This window comes from Macrobrachium nipponense, chromosome 7, assembly GCF_015104395.2.
Source record: "Macrobrachium nipponense isolate FS-2020 chromosome 7, ASM1510439v2, whole genome shotgun sequence".
Taxonomy (NCBI): Eukaryota; Metazoa; Arthropoda; class Malacostraca; order Decapoda; family Palaemonidae; genus Macrobrachium; species Macrobrachium nipponense.
The window spans coordinates 9,236,145-9,259,403 of record NC_061109.1 but is presented as its reverse complement, the minus strand read 5'-3'; the positions used below and the strand labels follow the sequence as shown (position 1 = coordinate 9,259,403).

At 36.6% G+C, this 23,259-nt stretch overlaps 1 protein-coding gene across 4 annotated transcripts in view; it reads left to right on the top strand.

The window, feature by feature from the left end:
• The window catches only part of LOC135217171 (bromodomain testis-specific protein-like), a 193,883-nt gene that overhangs the window by 2,021 nt on the left and 168,603 nt on the right, over nucleotides 1-23,259 (top strand). For all 4 annotated transcript variants that reach the window (XM_064252894.1, XM_064252892.1, XM_064252890.1 and 1 more), the window contains exon 2: nucleotides 5,671-6,526. In XM_064252894.1, the coding sequence (XP_064108964.1) occupies nucleotides 5,671-6,526 (856 nt within the window). The remainder of the gene's footprint in view (nucleotides 1-5,670; nucleotides 6,527-23,259) is intronic.

The window sequence follows — 23,259 nt, the reverse complement described above, 5'->3', positions numbered from 1 at the left end:
TAGTTAAGATTTGGTATTCTGTTATGCTACTCCTATTTTCTTTCTGGGACGTGGCATTCTTTTTTGGAATTGTTTGCTTCATTTATTGTATGAAGCTGGTCGTTAATTGTCTAAATAGGGGAGGTTAAGTTTTATTCAGCAATTTTTGCCATCTTAGCATTGACAGTGGCTTTGAAATTGAGTACTGTGCTATTTTGTGATAGTTAAATGTTCATTGTTGCGATCTCAGTCTCGTTAACTATGGTGGAACTGTATCAAATTTTCCATTTTAGCCAAATCTTTCAGTTTAGCATTGGTTAATTCTTCAGTTTATGTAATTTTTAATGATCCTCAAGTTAACTCGTCCATAAATTAGAACAGTTAATTTAGTACAGCAGTCATCAATGGTTTAGTAGTCCATTTCTGTATTCTGCAATGACAACTTGTATTGATGCGTTTACATCATCCGTATTTGTTTATGTGTTGGCGGCAGCAGCAGCAGCAGCGATTTCATAGATTGGAGATAGCTTGACATGTTGAGTTTTTCCAATTGGATAGAAATTGCTGCTGTTTATTTGCCCAGTTTATAAAGGATGACAAAAGAGAAATAAGAGGAGAAAAACTAATCCTTAATAATTGTGTAGTCTGTATATTGATGAAACATGTTAAGCATAAGATGGAAGAAAATGTCACTCAGCTGTAGGCTTTGAGTACTGTTCAATTGATCATGTAAGAACAATGGTAATAAATCAAGTTTGCCTTATTTATCTTTTATTCAGCCTTTTTCATCTTTTATTCAACCTTTTTCATTGCATAACTGTGATTGTGAGAAAATCAGTAATATGGACGAGTTAACTACATGATCCCTCATGGGTTTTCGTTTCCCCCCCAAAAGTTGCGATATTGCTTGGCAGTGCACACAGTAGCTGTAGCCTACTATGCAAAATTTAGAAGCACAAAATTATTATTTTTTATTTATTGGCTACTCTTACCAAGGGCCAGGTGGCTATCATACATGTCCCGCAATTTTTTTTTTTTTTAATCAATCATCCTAAATATTTCATAACATTTATGATGCATATTCTTCTACTATGGTGTTAATATCTCAAGCAGATATTAAGTTAGTAGTTTAATAGCATTTTTCTGCCAAGAGACAGATAGTCCCATTTAATTTGAATTAATTTTCATCTTTTAATTTTCTATGTAGTATAGCTGTTTTTTTTTTCTGCAAAGCACAAATGCATATCTAAGAAGATATTTTCCAATGTAAAATCCTAGTCTTATGCTAATTTCTTCATTTCATTGAGTCCTTGCCAGACAAAACAGTTAAGCTGCAGTTGAAATGTAGCAGACTTGACTGCTAGTGTCAGCAGTAATCAAAGTTTAATATACTCATGGTTTGAGTAGCTAGATGATAAAATGAACCACCAAGTAATGGGAGAATTCATGTTAGTCATATCTCCATATACAGAATTAATTCTAAAGTTGAATGAGTTTCCAAGGTGAAGAAATTGACACTGGTTAACCCCAGACCTCTTACTGCCATCAATGTTGTAACAGGCTGCAAAAAATTCAAACCCAACACAAGTCTTATGGCCAGATAGGTTATGATTATACCGTATGCTGCAGGATAAAGAGAAGGCTTGGTATTCATGCATATACTTAGAAGACATCCTTTTGCTTTGTTCTTGGGGGTCAAAGACCCCTTCCTTGGCAGGTAAGGTCATGGTACCATCCATCCACCTTAGAATAGGTTGGGCTTTGATTCACCCTTATTGAAATTTCATTTTAATTTGCTTTTTAAGCAGGCTGTGATTCCTAGGAAAGAGGCCAAATGTTCAGTTTTGTACTTTAACCAAGACCTATTTGTATGGCTCTTCCATGTAGTGCTGTCTATCAATTTTATTCTATATAAGACATTTAGAGAAAGCTATTATCTAGCTAAGCATCCTTGTAAAAGATGGAATACCCATATTTAAGGGGGAAAAACTGCAGAAATAAGTGATGTAAACAAAGGTAATTGTTACGATAGGAAAAGAAAGCTTAAATCATTTCTTAGCTTTCATGTTTTGCAGCACAAAAATGTGTTGGGTAAGGCCTCCGCAGTACTGTAGAATAGGTGATGATTATATATCTAAAATATTTGACATGTACAGATTTCTGAAGTGCAGTCTGACATTCTATACTGAAAGACTACAGCAGTGTTAGGGTCTGTGGGAAACCCAGTGCAAATGAAAACGACCACAAACAGTAATATTTAATCTTTTTATATATATGAGAAGAGATACACAGGGGTGCTGGACTTCTGTATGACTGAAGAAGGATGGCTACATTTGGTGCCTTCTGAAGACAAGCATTAGAAGTAGGGGAAGAGTCAAGTGTCAATTATGAGTAATGTACAGATGGTAACAACCCCAAAAATCTTTGTTGAAGCAAGGTTAGGAATCCTGGCCAATAATGCCACAGTTTATGGTAATATTAAAAGTAGGTAACAATGGTAATTTGAGGAAATTAGGATTGGTAAACATTGTCTCCCACAGACTGAATTATAGAATTGGATCATGGTGGAAGATGGATACTTGGTAAGCATTGTCTAGTTTTGCCGTAGCAGTGTCATCCTGTTGGTACACTCCTTGGTGTTGAAAAATGAGAACTGCCAATATCTTTAGATCTATATATATATATATATAATATATATATATATACACATTTTTTTTACACGAGTGATAGTACTGTGCCTAAACAAGAGCTGTCGTTGGTTGCTAACAAGGAAGCAAGTTCTGATGCACTGTCCCAGGTATTTTTGGTCGGTGGCAAAGATACCACCAGTATGTAGAATGCCTCATGGTTTCCAAAATTTCACTGTTTACATTGACCCCTGTGGTGAAGGTAGTTTTTACCGTCTTTCACTTATGACTTGTTCGTGTCTGTCCAGGTGATAGTAAGGATATTGACTGGACTCTTTTGAAGTGGTTTGCATAGAGTATTTGGTGGTTGTCCTTAGAGATGTTGCACTTGTTGGCCTGAGGTTTTTAGTGTAAAACCATAGTTATTGCTCATAGAGATGATGCTCTTGTTTTCTTGAGGTTTTTTGTATAGAACAATAGTTTATTGCTCAAAGAAATGGTACCCCTGTGGGCTTGAGGTTTGTGTGTAAGCCCATAGGTTATGTCCTATAGAGATATAATGCATACGTATTACCCTTGTTGGCTGTAGGGTACAAGTAGAAACCCATTTTTTATATGTATTTCCTTGATTATGGAAGTCTGCAATAGTGGTCCTAATGTGAAGGTACCTGTGTTCAAAAGACAAAAATTGTGGAATATTTTTAAGGTATTTGTTTTATTTGAAAACAAGCTATAGTTATAATGACTTAATTCTGTTAAAAAAATAATTTTGAGGTGCTTTTGTTTTTTTTAAAAGCAAAGTATAGCTATAATGACCCACTTCCCCCCCCCCCCCCCCCCAAGTAATGAGTTTTGAGTGTGACCTCTCTTATGTCATTACTTTCCTTAGAGGCCATTGGGTAATATAGTGATATGCTCTGGTAGCAGCAGTACTGGATGATTCTGAGTAGATGAGAACTCATGTCATTTTTGACTGTAAGCAATCCTTATTGTTGATCTTTACATTTTAACTGCTTATTTGGCGAGTTCCGTAACTGAACTGTCGTTCACGTTGATTCCACATTGTTTCCGTTCCTGTGCTTTTGACTTTGTACTTTAGTTCTTGATGCTCATTTTGCTGTGTTGTCATCCATAGTCTGTCAAGATGTCAGTGTGGCATTGCTTAGTACCAGACAGTTTATTGCTTATGCTGTAAAATGGAAACAGTTTTCATGGTGGTGTAACCTGCTGCTGATAAAGTTTGGATAGACAAATTTAATGTGTAGTGCTTGTACTGTATAATCAATTTTTTTTTATTTGCATTTTCATTTTATATCGAATGAGTTATCTGGCTCTCTGGGTTAGTGCACATTCAGCCTAATATACTTTTTTTTTTTTTTTTTTTCTCCATGATATCCGAGGCTATTTTTTACTAGTCTGGCTTGCTGCTGCTGTATTGACTACCTTACTGACTGATTGCTCCTGCATTGTATATCCAAAACATTTAATATTTCAGTGTACTGTTTAGCTTGCTAGACATCACATTGCTCAATCTTCCCTGGTCTATTGCTCAATCTTCCCACAACATAGTCCACAAGTCAAAGCAAGTGATAGTTACACGATGCTATTTTATAAAAGTAAGGTTTGGCATTCTGTTAGAGGGTTCTGCACTTCCTCTAATCCTTTTTTATTTTTCCCTTATTTGGGATTGAAAATTGGTAACTCCGTGCACACATTATTTTGAAACCTTTCATTTTGACTGTGTGTCACATTTGGATGTGTAGTGAAAAGTTAGCTCATCACTTTTTTTATTTTATTTATTCTTAGACATTAAACTGAGTGTGGGTTCACAAGGTTCATTGCCTGATCTTGACTTACTGTCCACCAAATAACCTACATGGTAACGGTTAACAGTCATCAGCAGGGTTCAGCTCGAGGGTATTGAGGCTAGAAATACAAACTGTATACTGTACAGTACTTCCATACGTTGTATATTTGATACGTAAACCCATTTCAAATTCAGTAGAAAGGAGTAAGGCAATGTGAAAGTTTTTGTCAATATTTAAGTTATACATTTCCTAATACATAGTAGTACTGCACATGGCATACCCACTTCCAGATCATAACTGGTAGTTTATCTTAGATTAGTTTCAGTTCACTTTACCTTCAACCACACTTGTCCTCTTATCAGTGCATAGTTGATGGAGTACTCTAGTTTCAGCTATGTTGTAGATTATGATCTGATTTATTGAGTGGTTGTGGAAGTGATGACCTATACAGGAGAAATAAAATGGGCTTTTCAGTTATTTGCCCATTCTCGGCAATTATCTTGAATGACAGACTGAACGTGGTCAGTCGTGGAAACTATCATTTTTCAGCGACTTCATTGGTTTTGGGCTTGGAGGAAAACTACGTTTCTCAATAGTGTGGGTCCTTGGACCTCCCCACCCGCCTCCCAAACTGCTATTTGGGTGTATTGCAGAGCTGGATGTACAGGTGCTCATTGAGTTCATGGTCAATTTTTATACATCTAACTATGTTGGTGTTTCCACTGTGTAACCCAGGCAGGGGCAGCCTTTTTGGTAGTTGGGGTTTACATTTATTTTTCCAATTGACCTCAGGCTGTATGATATGTTAGTAAAATATATATGCATCAAGTGAGGTGGTCATAATATACGTACAATATATTTTTTAATTTCTAATTAGTATATTGAAGTGGCGTAAGTAAGAGCTAGTAATTACTGAATCATAATGGTTGTAATGTGTTACAGAATATAATACTTTTGATATTTTTACAAAGTAAGACTTTAACTTAATATATAAATTAAAAACAATTGAGGTCCATCCATCGGAAAGTCCCAGGCTAAATGTATCCCACAGGCTGTAGGTTGCCCATGCATGTGGTAACCAATTTTGATAAGCTTAGAGTTTTTGGCAGTGGTGTTTTAAGTGTGTTTTTGTTTTTTCTGCTCAAAAAGGTAACCATTTTTGGAGCAAATTAGGCTTAGGTTCAAAGTTTCTTGAATGTATACTATAAATTGGCAAGGATTTTGCTTGGTCATTTTTGTTTTGATTTTCTTTCCAGGGATATAACTATGGAGGAGACGAATGGAGGAGGAATGCAGGTGGACTCTCCCCCTAAGGTGGGAGGGAACGTTGAACCTCCACCGAGGGAAGAACCTGTTATCGACCCTGTGAATGGGATAGTGCAACCTCCATTTTCTCCCCCACCCCATAGACCTGGGCGAGTAACAAATCAGTTACAATATATTCTAAAACAAGTAATGAAGACTGTTTGGAAACATCAGTTTGCTTGGCCGTTCCACCAGCCAGTGGATGCGGTCAAGTTGAATTTGCCAGATTACCATAAAATCATAAAACATCCCATGGACCTTGGCACGATCAAGAAACGTCTCGAAAATAAGTACTACTGGAGTGCAAAGGAGTGTGTGCAAGACTTTAATACTATGTTTACTAATTGTTATGTGTATAATAAACCAGGTGAGGATGTCGTTTTAATGGCACAGACCTTAGAAAAAATATTTTTAACCAAAGTGGCAGCCATGCCTAAAGATGAAATTGAGGTTGAAGATGCCACAAGCAAAGGTGGTAAAGGGAGAAAAGGACGGACGCCGACTGTGCCGGGAACCAAACCGAGGTCTGTACCTGCACCTGTTACAGCTGTGACTGCTCCTACTCCGTCTCCAGCGGTACCTGCACCAGCCGTGTTTAATACAGTTAGCATAGGAGGCGTGTCGGGTACGACCAGCTCGCCCGCCGTGTCGAACTCCCTTTCCTCGCCGCTAACAGCCACTCACGTAGGGTCTTCTCAGTTGCCATTGCCCATGAGGGTTAACACCCCTCCTACAACTACAGCAGCAGTGCCGGGCTCTACTGCACAGCCCACCGTCCCATCCACCCCTCTCAATTCATTGCCACCTGTGAGTATTCAGTGAATCTCTCTTCTTTTGTTCTATTCTGTACTACTACCTTTTACAATTCTGATCAACCTAACTGTCATTCCATTCAAAAACTAAAGAAAGTTTTTGTGGGTTTTACCTGTTTCTTAGTAAGTGTTCCAGTTGAAAATTGAGAAGCTATTCAAGTGCCAAGATAGGATATGAAAAGGGTGATTTCCAGATGCATATACTCTGGTTTATTGTTTATTTACTTTTATATTTAGAAGGTTGCAATGAAAGTGATTTACTTATATAATTAGGAGGTTGTAATAAGAGTGAGTTATGGTGGAATGTGTGAGGTTTATGAGGGTAGAAAGGAAAAGCAGAAATTGAGGAACTGAAGAATAAGGACAGATTGTGAATAGTTAAAAAGAATGTATTTTTGGGGATTGGTTTAGTAAGATTAACATGGACTAGTAGCAAATCAGTTGTTCAACAAGGAAGCAACTATACTCTGTTTTTTTCCATCTGTCCACCCGCCTGTGGTATTTGCGTATGGTAACACTGTGTCCCGGGCTTTAGATAGTTACGCTATGTTTAAGTTTTAGGTAAATAAAAGGGTATCTGGGTGTATATTTGCAACTGAAAAGTGTTTTAACAATTTACTGTATGCGAATTACACCATTAATATTCGAAATAAGATATTGTTGTTATTGTCGAATGTAAGCTGAATGTAACTGTGTAACGCCCGGTATGCACTGTTACCATATGCAAACACCACAGGCAGGTGGACAGATGGAAAAAACTGAGTATAGTGAAAGACAGGTTATTGAGTGAGTGAGTGAGTAGTACTGGCATAAAGGTACAAATGGAAAATGTGGTTGTGGTTACTTTGAGGGTTTGTTGATTGCATAATAAAGAGGGGCAGAAGTGAATCATGAAGAGATGAAGGTGGTAGGCCCATAACAGTGTTGATAATATTGAGAATGGTGTCTGGTAGGCGTGTTATTAACAAGTAAGGATCTTTCCTAGATAGTGACCCCCAAGGATTTTAACCTGCTATGTATCCACCTTGTTGCATGTGTAGTACAAGCTCAATGGGATTACCATAAAAGCATAAACAAAGGACTAAATATCATAAAGAAATATTAGTCCTAGATAACAACCCCCAAAATTTGTTGGGGGTTACTACCTAGGAAAGGTCCAGGAGTAAGACAGGTGACAGAAGGATCTTGGGACTCGGTCCCTAAAATTCTGTTGTGTAACAAATGAGGGAGGCTTCCATTACACTTGAATATGGCGTCAATATTAGAATTTCCCGGGAACCTTCCTATATGGGCATGAAGAGGAAATAAGATCTGATAAAACAGCTTAAGTTGCAACTGTTATGGGTCTAGTGAAAGCCCTTGAAAACTGTTGTACCAGAATTCTCTTGCACAATAAAGGAGGGGTTTTGTTACAACCTAAAGTGCTAAATACATAAAATCCCATCCCTTGGTGGCGTAAAAGGAAATGAAGGTGATGGAAAAAAATAACTATAGCTGTACCAATATTTCCAGATTAAAAGCTTGGAGTCAGTTATCACATATCCAAATGCAACCTTTGAAATCAGTTATTGCATGTGTATGTGTCTTTTAGATGATTTTGTTCTATGATTCTTGCCTTGTATGAGCATACAATAGTAAAGTACCAGGAATTTTTCTTATAATGATAGCTGAGTGAGTATCAAAGCATAGATATTTATCTCACATGCTGTACAATGTAAAGTTTTGCTGATCTCAGCTATGGCTTTGTAACAGAGAAAACTTCCAAAGGCCTATATACACATTACTGAAAAGGTAAACATCTCATAACCCCATGACAGTCATTGGATTGTCATTCTAGAAACCAAAAATGGCATTTTAAAGGAAACCTGCTGTTTTCAAATAGGTCACATCCATTGAACCCATGAATATTAAATGAATACTATGACCCACATGACCCAAGCCCTGTATGTAGGTCAGTAGTACTTGGACATTTTTATGTGAATGTCCAAATAGTGTCAAGTCACTTTTGGGTATCCATTTATCAAATTTTTAAAGAAATCTAGTTTGTTGAAATTCAAGTTGGTTACTATTCAAGACATATTGGAGGCCAGCCCTAGAGTCTGTTTTGATTCAGAGATCTAGTCAAACTGATAATAATGATAATGAGAAGCATTGAATACAGAAATAGGTTGGGTTGCATTGATGAAGATGGAGAGGTGGATCAAGTGTTAATTTATAAAAGCTATTTAAAAAGTTGAAGAGTAAAATGACACTTCCATGTATGTACAGAGAAAAAAGGCTTGTGGTAGAATTGATAGAGAGGCAGTTTGGCAGTCAGATTTTTGAGAACAATAAAAGCCTGGTTTGATGGATGTGAGCCAGAGTATGAGTGGTTTGGTTTAAATATGGGCTTAGGAGGCAAGGATGTGTGGTGTGCTTTCTCCTTGACTGTTCGATATCTTTTGTGATGGAGTTATCCTATAAGTCGAGAGTATGTACTTACTAGGTTAGGTACTGAAATATGGGAAAATAAGATGAGATATGAATTGTGTGTGCGTATGAAATGGCTTATTTATGCAGCTGGCAAAATATTGATTGGAGACTGTTGAGAAACTGCAGAAACTAATAGGGTGGAGACAGTGTAAAGAAACTGCGGAAACTAATAGGGACCATAAGGGGAACTCCTTTTAGGACAGAGGGCTCTGCTATTAAATAGAAGCTTTTAAAGTGTTTTGCAAGAGGCAAGTAAATATGATTATGAGTAAATCGAAATAAGAGATGGGGCAGTAAAGTAATTTTCAGTTGATGCTAAAGATTGGAAGGAAGCTTGGAGTATGTTAAAGTATTGTTTATCTAATTCAAGTTTATTTAGATAGAGTTGGGATATTGAATGTACATGAAACACCAAAAGGTGGAAACTGTTTTGTGTAGTATGCGGTTGAGGAATGATTTAAAGGACGAGAGGCTGATTATGGTTAACCCCTTTGGCTTGCTCTTATTGAAAAAGTGTAATGTAATAGGCAAGTGAAAAGTGCACAGTTTCTTGTAACATGACAGATGAGGAAAGGAGGTCAGAAGTAACTGAATAGTTACTTCTGTCTGTTACTTCTGTCCTCCTTTAATTGATTATTTGGATGCTTTTGTTGTCTGTAGTCCTTCAGTAATTTATTGTACTAATTTCCATTGCCCAAAAATAAGTGTTGTGTATATTTACAGTTTTTGGTGGTATTATACTCTAATTATACTCTAAATAACATGATAGATGAGAAATGCATCTAAGAAAAAGGTATTATGTGAGTCAGTGCATTTGTTATTAACAGGCTATACTAGATAACCTTATTGGCAAAATTCCTTAGAAATTTGTGCCTTAAATAGGTTTTTCATGAGTAGTATATACTTTTAAGGAGGGAGTGGATGTTTGGTGATCAATTGCTTGCAATAGTATGTAGTTTTTTAGTGGGAGATTTTACATATAAGAAGTGCAAGTAATTGTGTCCAACACTTTTAGTTAGATAGTGTGGAAAAGTTTGGAAAGGACAGGTCTCAACATCAGGGAGCCAGTTCATTTGTATGCAGCGCAAAAATGGATGACATGGTGTAAGCTGTATGGGGTTTGATGAGCTGCTAGTGCAGCTAATGTTAAGGTGGTTTTCATTTACGGTTCATTAGTTAAGTCTATTGCCTTTATTTTTTCCCCCCCCTCAGGTACTGTCCCAGTAGGTGAAAACTTATGTCGAGATAAAAAATTTGAATTGTGTTCATTTTATGTAATTTGTGATGTTAATCATTAGGGGGAACAGTTGTTTGAGCTGAAAATTTTATTTGATCTCTTTTACCAGTTTTAACTACCATCTGAAGATGTTCATGGTATTTTGCAGGTGTTATGTGCATGATTAAGCCTGCTGTATGTTTTAGAAGTGGTTTCAGGTGTTATTGTGAATGTTGCACTTATTTGTTGTAAAATTGTTGACATGTGATACTTTGCAAGTGGGTAATAAGCCAAGATGTTTTCCTCCTCTTATATGTATTTGACAGCTTCAGATTTGATTTTTCTTTTCTTCTGCCTGAACCAAGTGAAGTAATTGTGTAGTTATTGCAAAAGTTAGATTAGGATTTTAAGATTTTAGTTAGGATTTGTGAAAAGTATGTTCAGGCTTAGTTAAAAGTTTTTTTTTTTGGTTGTCTTGTTTCTTAGTGTTAGTTAGTGGTCCACTTTTATTTTTTTATTTATTGTAGTGCCGCTTTTTTTTTTTCCCTCCTCCCTGCCTTTCTCTTTCCTTATAAGGTTGAGATTTATAATGAGTCCTTAATGTACTGTTTGATATTATTATTCTTGTATTATTTTAACTTCATGCAAACTGCAACCATAAAAAGAAAAATAACATTAGTAAAGCTAAATAAAGAAAAAGAAGCGAGGCTTACATTATCCTGTTCTGTAAACAAGTACAGAAAGATCACAATTTGAACATGAGCATAAAACTTCCTGAAAACTGAGGTAGTGAACTTTACAAGGAATAAGGATTGTTAAAATGAACTGCATGTCTATTACTGTACTTTGTGGTGGACAGTTAATTGTAGTATGTAAACCCATTTCTCTGCTGTATTAACCTCCAAATTTCTAGTCTCTGGAAAGAAGGCCCCTTTGGAGGGTAACAAAATTAGTGGAAGATCCATAGCCAATTTTTGTGGTGAAAGTCTGTTGTTTAGAACTGTTAGGTAGAACTGATTTTGGCTCTGGTTGTCTTTGTTTCAAGTTGAGGGCATCTGCATTGAAATTGTCTTGGTTCCAGAAGCATTGAGTTTGGTGAACTGCCCATATTAAGGCAGCAGCTTGTGTAGTCCTAGACATCAACTTGTTTTCCAACAAGTTTACTTCTGTTTGAGAAATTGATGCCAGGCCATCCCACTTGAAGGTTAGTGGGCATGCAAAGGGCTACCTTAAATTTTGCCAAATTTCCACTGGCACATATAGAGGCAACAGATGTGAGGGTCCCAGGGGACAGTTGTAATTCTACTTTCTCTTCTTTTGATGCCTTAGAAGGCTGCAATACATATCACCATTGGAAAATCAAAGCCCCTTTTCTGGTCTTACTTCTGCCTCTGAAGCCCCATCCAAGTTCTATCTTGTAAGACTCCGAGATTTTCAGCAGTCACTTGAAGTGAATCTTAAACACACTGATATTTTCAAACTTTGGCATTTTTTGTTGGGAGGGGGTTGGTGTTTGGTGTTCTGGGTTTATTGAAAGCACTGTTTTGTGTCTGTTTTTGGTTCATGGAGTCCCAGTTTGTTGCTTCATTTGTTTCCAGTAGGGAAATTTGAAGACAAATGGATGAGGACAGCAATCTGTTCCTTTTATAGTTTGCCAAGGGAGGCATGATATTTGAATAATATACCAAAGTAGTAGAGATGGGCTATAATGCTATGTGGCTTGATCTACCATCAGGTACCAAAGCTTGTCAGTGTATCGTAGTTGCTCAGATGAGGAGAATAGTTTATGTATTTTCTCTTAATATACACTGACAATAGTCAAACGTGCTCTCTGGGGAATATCCCTTTTACACTGAGAAAAGTCAAATGTCCCAACTGGGGAATTTCCCTTGTTTGCAATTATTGCTTCCTATGTGATCTTGTTTGTTACCCAAGTTCTGAAGTGGCAGATGTCTATGCACTTTCAACTGCAAGCCCCTTTGCCCTTATGATTTAGTATGGATGTCTCATTTGGACTGTTACTTCAAAATAGTACTGGACTGTGATGAGGATGAAACTCAGCAGGCATAGCACAGTCATGGTTGAAGGAAACATGGGAGAGGGAGAGCAACAACTACCATGCTTGTGGGTTGGGATGGTTTTAAGCCTTGGAAATGGCGATATTGTCTTTTGTAGCTACTAGCTCAACATTTTAAGTGTTGGTTTGTTTTTGCTGGATATATGGTTGTCTGCAGATAATGGGATTCAAGAGGCTCATTTTGATCAGAAGCATCACTTGCTGATTGTATATCCAAGTGAAGATCATAAATGTGACTGCATCACTGAAAAATCCTACTTGGAAGCTTATCTAAGTTGTCATGTCTTGCTAGAGAAGCAGAGGTCATCCTAGCAAGACTTGGTATGGACTCCTCCAGTTACAAGAGGAGACAGGACAGATGTCAGTGCTTCGAGTGAAGACAAGCAGCAAAGGAAGGTGTCAACCTGGGATAAGGAGACAGGTAGAGCACTTCTGTTATGAGCACTTGGGAGTATAAACCCAGTTGTGTTAAGTTACCATGGCAGGGTGATACATACTTCCATTTTTATATTCAACTGATTGATCTGTACCAAAATTTGGCAAAGGTTGAGGAATTTTACATGATACTACTCATCAGATACCTTTTATATAATGTAGGACAGCAGTTGAAAAGATCCTGAAGGAATCTTGTTTGAGTACCAATGATCATGTGGCAATTTGTGCCTGATATAAAGTTTGCCTTGAACAACACTTTTGGTCCTGCCAAGCCGCATGGAATAAATATAACAATATATTGAATGTGGTGTCGGTGTCCACTAAAATTAAAATATAATGATGAACTTGATAGAATCGCCTGAGGGGAAATAAGTCATTAGTAACTGGTCAGTAAATGGGACAGGTGAACCTAAAAGATAAATCCTATAATAATGAACTGGCATTTACTTAGAGAAGTTTGTTTTAGGAAATTTTAATAACAAAAGACATTATAAGTATGAACACAATAAGTAATGCAATAATGGCCTGGCCTAGTAAATCAACCAAGTTTGTGTTACTGAACAAAAAGATAATGTTAATTGTTTGAAGATATTAGTGAAAAGTACAATACTTACATTCCCTGAGGGAATTGGTGTCATATGCTAGCAACCAAATTGTTGCAATAATATCACTTGTCAAGTTACTTCATAGCTAGTCTACTTAAGACTCGGAGGTCTGGAAAAAACTAAGCCCTATTAATAATAATAATAATAATAATACTCCATAGCTGGGGAAAACTAAAAGTAATTACATTTAAAGTGAACTCCAATGCAAACACTAAGAGTGGCACAAGATTTTTCGGGCAAAATGATGATTACTGTAGCAGAGTTGAAATTGAAGCATTGGGAAGCGGTAATCGGGGAAAGGCATGTACCTACATTAGAAGATTCTGTAATCTTTACCAGTATGAGTCCAATGAAACTGGGATTTCCCTGTCTGTGGAAATAAGGCATCATGTTAAAGGGGTGACACTGTCAATGTTCAAGTAATTTCAAGGAATTGAAAAAAGAGAAATATAAATTTGCACTACAAGGCATTTTTGTAAAGTCAAACCCTGCATTTGTGGGGGATGCATACTACAACCCCCCTACGAATCACTAAAATCTAGTGATATAGTTAAACAGAAAAAAAACTAAGAACGGTTATACCCGAGTATTATAAGTTTTATCACAAAAAAATGCATTTTAGTCATGAAAATTGCATGAAAATACAGTGGTGAGCATTGATGTTACACGCCATTGATTTAGAGGAATCTGACGGGAAAGAGATTCCAATACTTCTAATACGCATATATTCAGTAATGGCAACTTTTAGATTGAGACTGGCTCAGAACAGCAATTAGGTGGCTCATTAGTTAGTTGTAATCTTTACTTCAAGGAAACATGTACTCCCCTTCTCCTCTATCTCTCTCCTCTCTCTCTCTCTCTCTCTCTCTCTCTCTCTCTCTCTCTCTCTCTCTCTCTCTCTCTCTCTCTCTCCTATGACTGGTCTATATATATATATATATATATATATATATATATATATATATATATATATATATATATATATATATATATATATATATATATATAAATATATATATATATATATATATATATATATATATATATATATATATATATATAATACATAAGATCAACAGGGATTGCTATTGGGTTTAATTCATATCTTTATGATAGTATGTCAGTTATAATTGTAATTTTGCAAAGAACATTTCAAAGAAGTATTAGGAAAGGTGTGTAATCCATAAAAGTTCCTGCATCTTCAATCTCAATAAATTTACGTAAATACTTTACAACAAATACTAAATTCAAAATTTCTTACATTTTAGTTTTTATCTGTTTTGATGTGTGATATGTTATTTTAAATGCATATCTCTCCCTTTCCATTGATATATGTTCCTCTTTAATTTGTCGACCTCAAAGTTTCCTCAGCCATAGGTGCTGCATATGCTTTTTTTAGCCTGGTTTTTAAGGGTTAATAATCATTAATGCGTCTGATGAGACGTCAAGAAGCAGTAGGAAGAAGAGGGGAATGGAGTTTATATAAGAAGCCTTTAAATTGTGTTAGAGAGGATAGTGATGTATACTTTGTCAGCAACTGATTCTTGCATTCACCGAGTCCTCTCCACTAACCTCTGTTGGGGGCATGCCATCATTGCATCTCAGTGATGCACTGTAGGCATTACTAAAGGCCCTTAGCTACAGTAAGCCTTCTGGATTCGTAGACTCGCATATTCGCGGATTTTTCTCGAACATATACCCCCATTATTCACGGAAAATTCTCTTTTTCGTGGTTTTTTTCTATGAGAAATTTCCACAAATTGTGGTTTTTTCAATTTCATTATTTTCTTGAGTTTTACCTGGTATAAACATTTTTAGGGTTTTTTTTTCTTGAGTTTGACCTAAGAAAATAGGCAGTTTTAAGTGTTTTTATCATGAGGGTTTCAACTATTTGTGGGGTCCAGCTATTCTTGTGGGGGGGGGGGGGGGAGCAGTCTGGTACCTATCCCCTGCGAATACGGGGAACGTTGTATATCCACCTTTCAACTTTTTTACCTTGACTCTGTTGCCACTTAATTTTTTCAGGCTTGCAGTCAAACTTAAGTATCACTAGTACTCCTGTAGTTGTAGGACTTATTTTGAGTCCCCCATACCCTAGTTGGGAAGGGAGGGGGAGTGGCAGGGGGTGCAGATGCAATGATTGCAATGCACATTCCATTGTCTTCCCTTTAACAAAACATACTTTTGCAAAAAAAAAAAATTTAGGCTGGCATCTGAGCATTATATGTTTTTTCAAAACCTAGTATTGTATGCAAATAGGATTGGAAATTGTGTAATTCTGTTTAACTTACAAATATTCTTTTAGGGGATGCTAATTTCAGTTCTGAAAAGAATTTTTTTTTTTTTTAAGATATTTTTCTAAGGTTTTTTTTTTTTTTTTTTTTTTTTTCACTAACATAGTGTCTGCCGACGAATTTAACTCATTAGTGATATGTAGAACCTGTTCTGTGTCCATTTTGGGCACTTTGCTCAAAAACTGCCTTACATCCTCAGTCTGATTTACTTTCCCGGCTGAAAATGATAAGACCGGGACTTGGGTCAAGTAGTTCCGATTTACATGAACTACTGATCCCTCCAAAAGAAACCGAAGCTGGTACCCTTGTGGGCGGAAAGCCGCAATTTATGAGGGTTTCGGGCCCAGGTCAGGGCATGGCACCCTAATTAAAGTTAAGGTTAGGTTGGATCAGATCAGGTCAGGACAGGACATGATTTTGTAGTTCAGGTTATTGGTTTGTTTGAATAGATCATAGCCAATGCAGGAGCACATGCACCCAACATCTTTAGTCACTGGGTAATGATATTGGAGTATCTAGGGATGCAAAGCTCCCCAGCCAGGTAAGGCACAGCACCCAAAGTAAGGTTAGGTTGGAGGCGGTTAGGTTAGGTTAGGTCGGGACGAGATAATCTTGGTTAGGGTAGGGTTTGGTTTGTTTTGTGAGGTTATTGCCAGTGCCAAAGCACATGTTTAAACATATTTAGTCCTGCCGATCGAAACGACGGGACAGACTGCACGATGTAGCTGTTTTGTACGTAAAGTGGCAGGTCAGTCTATCAATAATGATTCATGTTTATGTAAAGATACAGACAGTTCCTGGTTGTATAGGTACAGAGTTCCTGGGTAAGGGGGGGGGGGGGGGGGGGTGGTTGTTCTGTTCCGGCCACTTGATGATAAGAGAAAATATGCAATTTTTGACTCATCAGTGCCGATGACCGGTTAATGTTGCCACTATTAGGTCTGTATTGACACTAATAACTGGAAACCACTGACATTCATTACAAGTAGATAAGGGATGTCTATCACTAGTAGTATCACATAAACATAGTCCTTATATTATTATTATTCAGTATAAAGCTGATGGTAGTTGAATGATTCCATTTGTTAAATTTTACAGAAGACATTGGAAACTCTCAAAATGCTATCAACAGTATGAACCATGTGACCTTACTTGTTTTCGATGTTGTGATGTGAGCGGAAATTGAATGTCAACTTGTCATTTGTCGGTCCAAGAAACGTCCCCTGCACAGCAAGAGACATTTAGTGCAGGTGTTAAAATCAAAAGTCAAATTTAGGCCTACTAAATGCATTATGCAAATTTTTTTAATGATTAAAGGACAAAATTAGGCTTACTACACTTTGCTATTAGAGAATATTGGCATGCTTATTGTAGTATTTATCGGCTGTAGTTGACAAACTGATGATACCCAGTACAGTACGATACTTTGGGTCATGACTTCAGCGACAAAGCCAACTTCCAGGTGCATATGCCATTAATGCCATGAAGCCTTACTTGTGAATAAGTTAGAATTCATGGAACTATGGGTATATTTTTATATACATACAAAATATAATGCTTAATACATTAAATATACTCAATTCTAGTTTAATTTATTTCAAGTACAACATATTAGAAAGGAAATTTTAGTTGTTGATAAGTAAATACTAATCTGGCACCTGCATATGGCAATATTTCCATAATGAACAATGAATTAAGAAACTACACCAATTGTTCGATGGCTGACTGTACATTAGGGTAAACTACTCAATGCGCAGCCTCTATGGAGAATGGTGGGTCAGTACATTGGGAATTACGATTGTGGACGTTGTATACCTTTGTGTCAGTTCCTCCAAAAAAAAAAAAAAAAAAGTTTCCCAACAGGGTGGTCCTCTTCCATTTATAGGTTTCTTTCAACTTTTTTTATTTTATTTTTTTCAACTATTGATAAATAGCACTACTAATTTCATACTCTGTACAGGCAGTCCCCCGGGTTACGACGGGTTCGGCTTATGACATTCCGAGGTTAAGGCCCTTGTCAATTATATTCATCACAGAAAAAATATGACACCAAAAATGCACAATAATTAATATTTGGCGTGTGTGTTTGTTTTTTTTTTTTTTTTAATAAAAAATGCAATAAGAATGCAGTTTACATAGTTTTTAATGCACCCAAAGCATTAAAAGTGAGGTTTTCTTAGGATTTTTTATGATGTTCCAGCTTATGACGATTTTCAGCTTACGACATGTCTCAAGAAAGGAACCCCTGTCGTAACCCTGGGACTGCCTGTATCTAATAAACAAATGCTGTTTTCTTTTGGTTTTTTATTTTTATTTATTAATTTTTTTTTTTTTTGTGAAAGTTGACGATTTGTGGTTGTTCACTGGCCCCGATTTTAGGATGATTTTTATTTTTAGTTAAAGATTTTTATTTTTTTTAGTTGAAGAACTAGCCACAATTGCATTTGAAAATTTGCTGTTCCTCACTACGGATACTTACAAGATTCAATTAAATTAGTGCAGCTGTGATAAGATAGAGTAATATTAAAATGTATGTGACTGATTGCTTTTAGTAATATTAAAATGTATGTGACTGATTGCTTTTCCATCTGAAGCAAATGCACAACTGCTGTAAAGAGCTGATCAACCTTGAGTATTTTTAACTTACTTGAGTAAGTTTGCATTCATTCAATTAAGGAGTATGCACCTTGGTTGCTAACACTTAGTGAATCAAGATTCTCTGGTCAGGGTGTAGAATGACACGTTTTGAACAATACATGGTGATGAACAGTAATTGTTTTTTTTTTTTTTTTTTTTTACAAGTATTATGCAATGCAGGTCTTAGAAGATTCATAGTGTTTATTATATCTCCTGCAAGCTAAATAACTTTTTGAATTAAATATGGCTGGGGCTATCTCATTGTTAGTGTCCTAACTCTGTGAGAAATAAAAATTAATTTGTTCTAATGTGGCACAAAGGTTTTCCTAGGACCAGAGGTTACATCATTTCCTGATGTAATTGGGAATGGGGGATGTTAACAAATACTGTGTAATTGGAAAGATATTTAGTATACACTGATTTTACTTTTTTTACAACACATTTTTTCTATACAAACCAGTTATTCATTTATTAATTTATGTCTGTGAACTTGCTGGAGTTTGATTGGCCAAGTTCAGGAAATCCTGAGCTTGCACTGTCCCTTTTGTTGACATTGTCTGCTTCATCCTCACTTAATGTAGAAATTGAGAGGGAGAATATTTCTGGCAGTTCCCCTTTTAACGAAAGGGGTTCTGTTTCTAACCAAGTGCTAATAACTGAAAATCATTAACTCTCTAACGCCGATTGGACGTATTAAACGTTGATATATATTGTCTGTTGGGTGCCGATTGGACGTATATACGTCGATATAAAAAAGTTTTAAAAATTCGCGGATAAATAGTTATAGGCCTACTAGGCAAAAACTTTTGAATCATGCGCCTTGGGGGATGCTGGGAGCTCACGGATCAAGGCGTTGTTTTGTTTACAATCGTTACCAAGGCACGCAAGCACGAATTTCTTTCTCCTCGCACTAAAAAGCATCAGCAACACATCTCAGAAATTATTTCGTCACTTTGACATAATTTTTGCACCATTTCTTATTAGCCCTTACATGGAGTATTATATATGAAAATGTGCGCAATTTCATGTAGAATACAACAAAAAACAACTCATGGTTGTAGCTTTTTTCTTATAACGATCAGTGCCAAAATTTCAACTTCGGTCAACTTTGACTCTACCGAAATGGTAAAAAAATGCAATTGCAAGCGAAAACTCTTATATTCTAGTAATATTCAATCATTTACCTTCATTTTGCAACAAATTGAAAGTCTCTAGCACAATTATTTCGATTTATGGTGAATTTATGAAAAAAACTTTTTCCTTATGTCCGCGCGGTAACACTTATGAAAAAATATTTTTTCGTCCGATTGTCGTAATGTTTGCACCATTTCAAATTAGCCATTATATATGAAATGTGTGCAATTTCATGTAGAATACAACAAAAAATAACCCATGGTTGTAGCTTTTATCAGTTTTGAAATATTTTCATATAAATAATGGTACCAAAATTTTAACCTTCGGTCAATTTTGACTACCGAAATGGTCTAAAAACACAATTGTAAGCTAAAACTCTTGCATTCTAGTAATATTCAATCATTTACTACCTTTCTTTTGCAACAAATTGGAAGTGTCTAGCACAATATTTCGATTTATGGTGAATTTATGAAAAATAAAAATTTTTTTCCTTAAGTCTCTAACCCAATAGTTCGATTTATGGTGAATTTATGAAATAAACTTTTTCCTTGCGTCCGTGCAGTAACTTCCGAAAAAATCAAATTTTTTCGTCCGATTGTGGTAATGTTTGCACCATTTTAAATTAGCCGTTACATAAAGTTTTATATATGAAAATGTGCATAATTTCATGTAGAATACAACAAAAAACAACCTATGTTTGTAGCTTTTATCAGTTTTGAAATATTTTCATGTAAATAACGATAAATAGAAAAAAAATCGTCCTCCGGTCAACTTTTAACTCAACCGAAATGGTCGAAAACTGAAATTGTAATGTACAACACTTACAGTCTAGTAATATTCAATCAATTACCTTCATTTTGCAACAAACGGGAAGTCTAGCACAGTATTTCGATTTATGGTGAATTTTTGAAAACTTTTTTTTTTTTTTTTTTTTTTTTTTTGTCCGTGCGTTACGAATTCATGCATCATTTTGTGATAATATTTTTTCTGTGTTGCCTTGATCGTTTTACAATGTGTTATATACCAAAATGATTGCAATTTAGTGTACAATACAACGGAAAAAAAATGAACTTGTTAGCTTTAACCATTTTGCTCAGCGCGATTTGTATACAATTATATATGAAATTTTTTTCGCACTGTCATACATCTCAATATTTATATATGATAATGATATTTTTTTAATTTCTGATGGTTGCATACTAAACTTCAGGCAATGACAAAAAAATGAGCTAAAAATGAACTCTTAATCTTGAAAACTAAGCGCGCTGTGATTTTTTGAAAAAAAAAAAATTTCTGCTTTGGCGCTCACTCGCGAACGCCGTCAGCATACGGGAGACTATTTTTAAAATACCGCTACGGCGCTCACTCGCGAACGCCGTTGGCATATGGGAGACGATTTTTAAAGTACTGCTTCGGCGTTTAAGGGTTAACTGTAACATCAAAATAGTTATGGTAGTAAATGGCATTTATGATGCCGTAAGCACCGACTAGCAGTTTACTGTCCCCAAAAATTGCTTACAGATGCCGAAAACTGCCTACTGACGCTAGTAAACTGCTTACTGCTGTCAAAAATCTTGTTAACAATGTCATTACCAAGCTCTTCATAAAACGGAAACACTGTTAACCAATGCCTCAGATAAGCAGGTATTACCCAATATGTTTATATTGAAAAAAAAAAAATGAAAAGTTTTAAATCAACCCTATAAATTGCCCATATTGGTATGAGGGAAGCTTCAGAGCAACCATAAGGCCCCAATACAGACTTTAGCAACTTACACTTAGCATTGAACTTTCTTACAAATCAAATCTGTGAATCGGCTTTATTCCATGGAGATGGTTCATAGCCAACCCAATTGGATATGGCTCGATAGGAGACGCCATTGTGCTTCTGATCAGGTTCAGTTTCCCCACGAGACATCATTCCATTCTTCATTTTTGACTCTGGAGCAAATGAATGGTGCTGGGTTCTAGGAACTGATGTGTTATGCTCTAAATATGATTTGCTATTACTTGCCTTCATTTGTAATTTTTACACACACAACTTTAGGTCAATCAGTCGTTCATTTCCTTATCACTATCGGTTCACTCACACAAGTTATGTAGCGTTATGTGAATCAAATTTTGTTTGCACCCTCCAGTTTGTAGGTTAATAGCCACAGCTTTGTTACTTTGAATGATTAACTACATATTTTTTTACTTTGAGTGCTCTCTTTTAGGTACAGAGTAGTATTTTCATAGTTTTTATTAGCTGTGTTATATTTATATCTGTTGTGTACTTTTGTACTGCACAGTCTTTCCAGACTTCCATTTATGAACATTGCTGAATGCCTTTTTAGGGGATGTAACCCTTCAGGCAATGTTTCTTAAGGCCATTACTGCCTTTGATGCTGACACTGAGTTAATACCCTATTGGGCTAAGTTTTACATTTTCCATTCTTCTCGGAGGCTTACAGGCAGACTTGGTTAATGGCGACACGGTTTTATGGCACGTGTCTAGCCCCATAAAATTGTCGATTTTCGCCACCATAATGCACCGAGTTCTGGTTATTGGCGTCGATACATACTTAAGAGAGACGCATTTAACCGGTTATTGGGGCCAAAATCCGGTTATCGGTGCCGTAAAGGTCATAAATCTCAGAGTTTCGGCTAATGGCGCTTTTAGCTCTCAGTGGCCGCGAGTTCGATTCTCGGTCATCCCACTGAGGGGTGAGAGATGTGTATTTCTGGTGATTGAAGTTCACTTTTGATGTGGTTCGGAAGTCAGTCATGTAAAGCCGTTGGTCCCGTTGCTGAGTAACCACTAGTTCAGTGCAGTGTAAAAACACCATACAAACAAACAAAGATAAGTATGGACAGCCGGGACTTTTGCCTCAAGATTTCTTAAGCTCAAGGCTTACTTTTGCCTGGTAAATGTAACTCATTCTTGGACTCATTTGCTATTCATGCTTTGCCTTTCTTTTCAAGTGTAGATGTCTTCTTTGTCCAGTGTGAGCCATCAGGATGCATCTCCAATGGAAAATTTAATTTCATGATTTTGGTAAATACCAAGCTCTTTCATCTTCATTAGCAAGTAAGTTTAATCTGGAGCTCTTTGCCACACTTGGAGCAAGCACTTGTCTCCAGGAGACCCTTCCAAAGCATTATTTACCCACAATTCACTTTTATACACTGTGCCCTATCATTGCTGCCATCATGTTTTTCCTTTTGGGTTGGATGGCCAGTCATCATTGTGATTATTTATTATGGGTCTGGCGGACTTGTGTTTCTTTGAGTATCTGCTTTTAGCTTTCATGCTTTTAAGTATACTAATCAGACTAATACTAAAGTCATAGTAGCACCTCAGTGGCATGGTCGATTTGGTCTTGGCTTGCCACCTCGGTGGCCGTGAGTTCAATTCTCGGGCATTCTGGAGATAGAAGTTCACTCTGGATGTGGTTCGGAAGTCATGTTAAGCCATTGGTCCCAATGCTGAATAACCACTGGTTACGTGCAACGTAAAAATACCATACAAACAAACAGTTGGCCGACCCTCATCAAGGAAACGAGAGCCAGGAGGAATATAGGGTTTGTCAGAGGTCAGCAAAAGTGTTCTGGGAGGGATTTGTAAGGTAGATCTGAAGATCAAGTCAAGAACCCAATTAGGTGTGCTGAAAGGACCCTGTGGAACCAACTTCCAAATATTCCTGATCTATGTTATAAAATCCATGTTGGCTCTCTAGTCCTGGTCATGCTGATTGAAGACCTGTGAGCGAGTTAGTTATTCGGACAGCAGATTAGAGAAATTACAATCTGGAAATGCTGGGAGGCTAAAAACCTATGATTGGAACATGCACTTTATGCGTTGATGCTTTGCTGGCC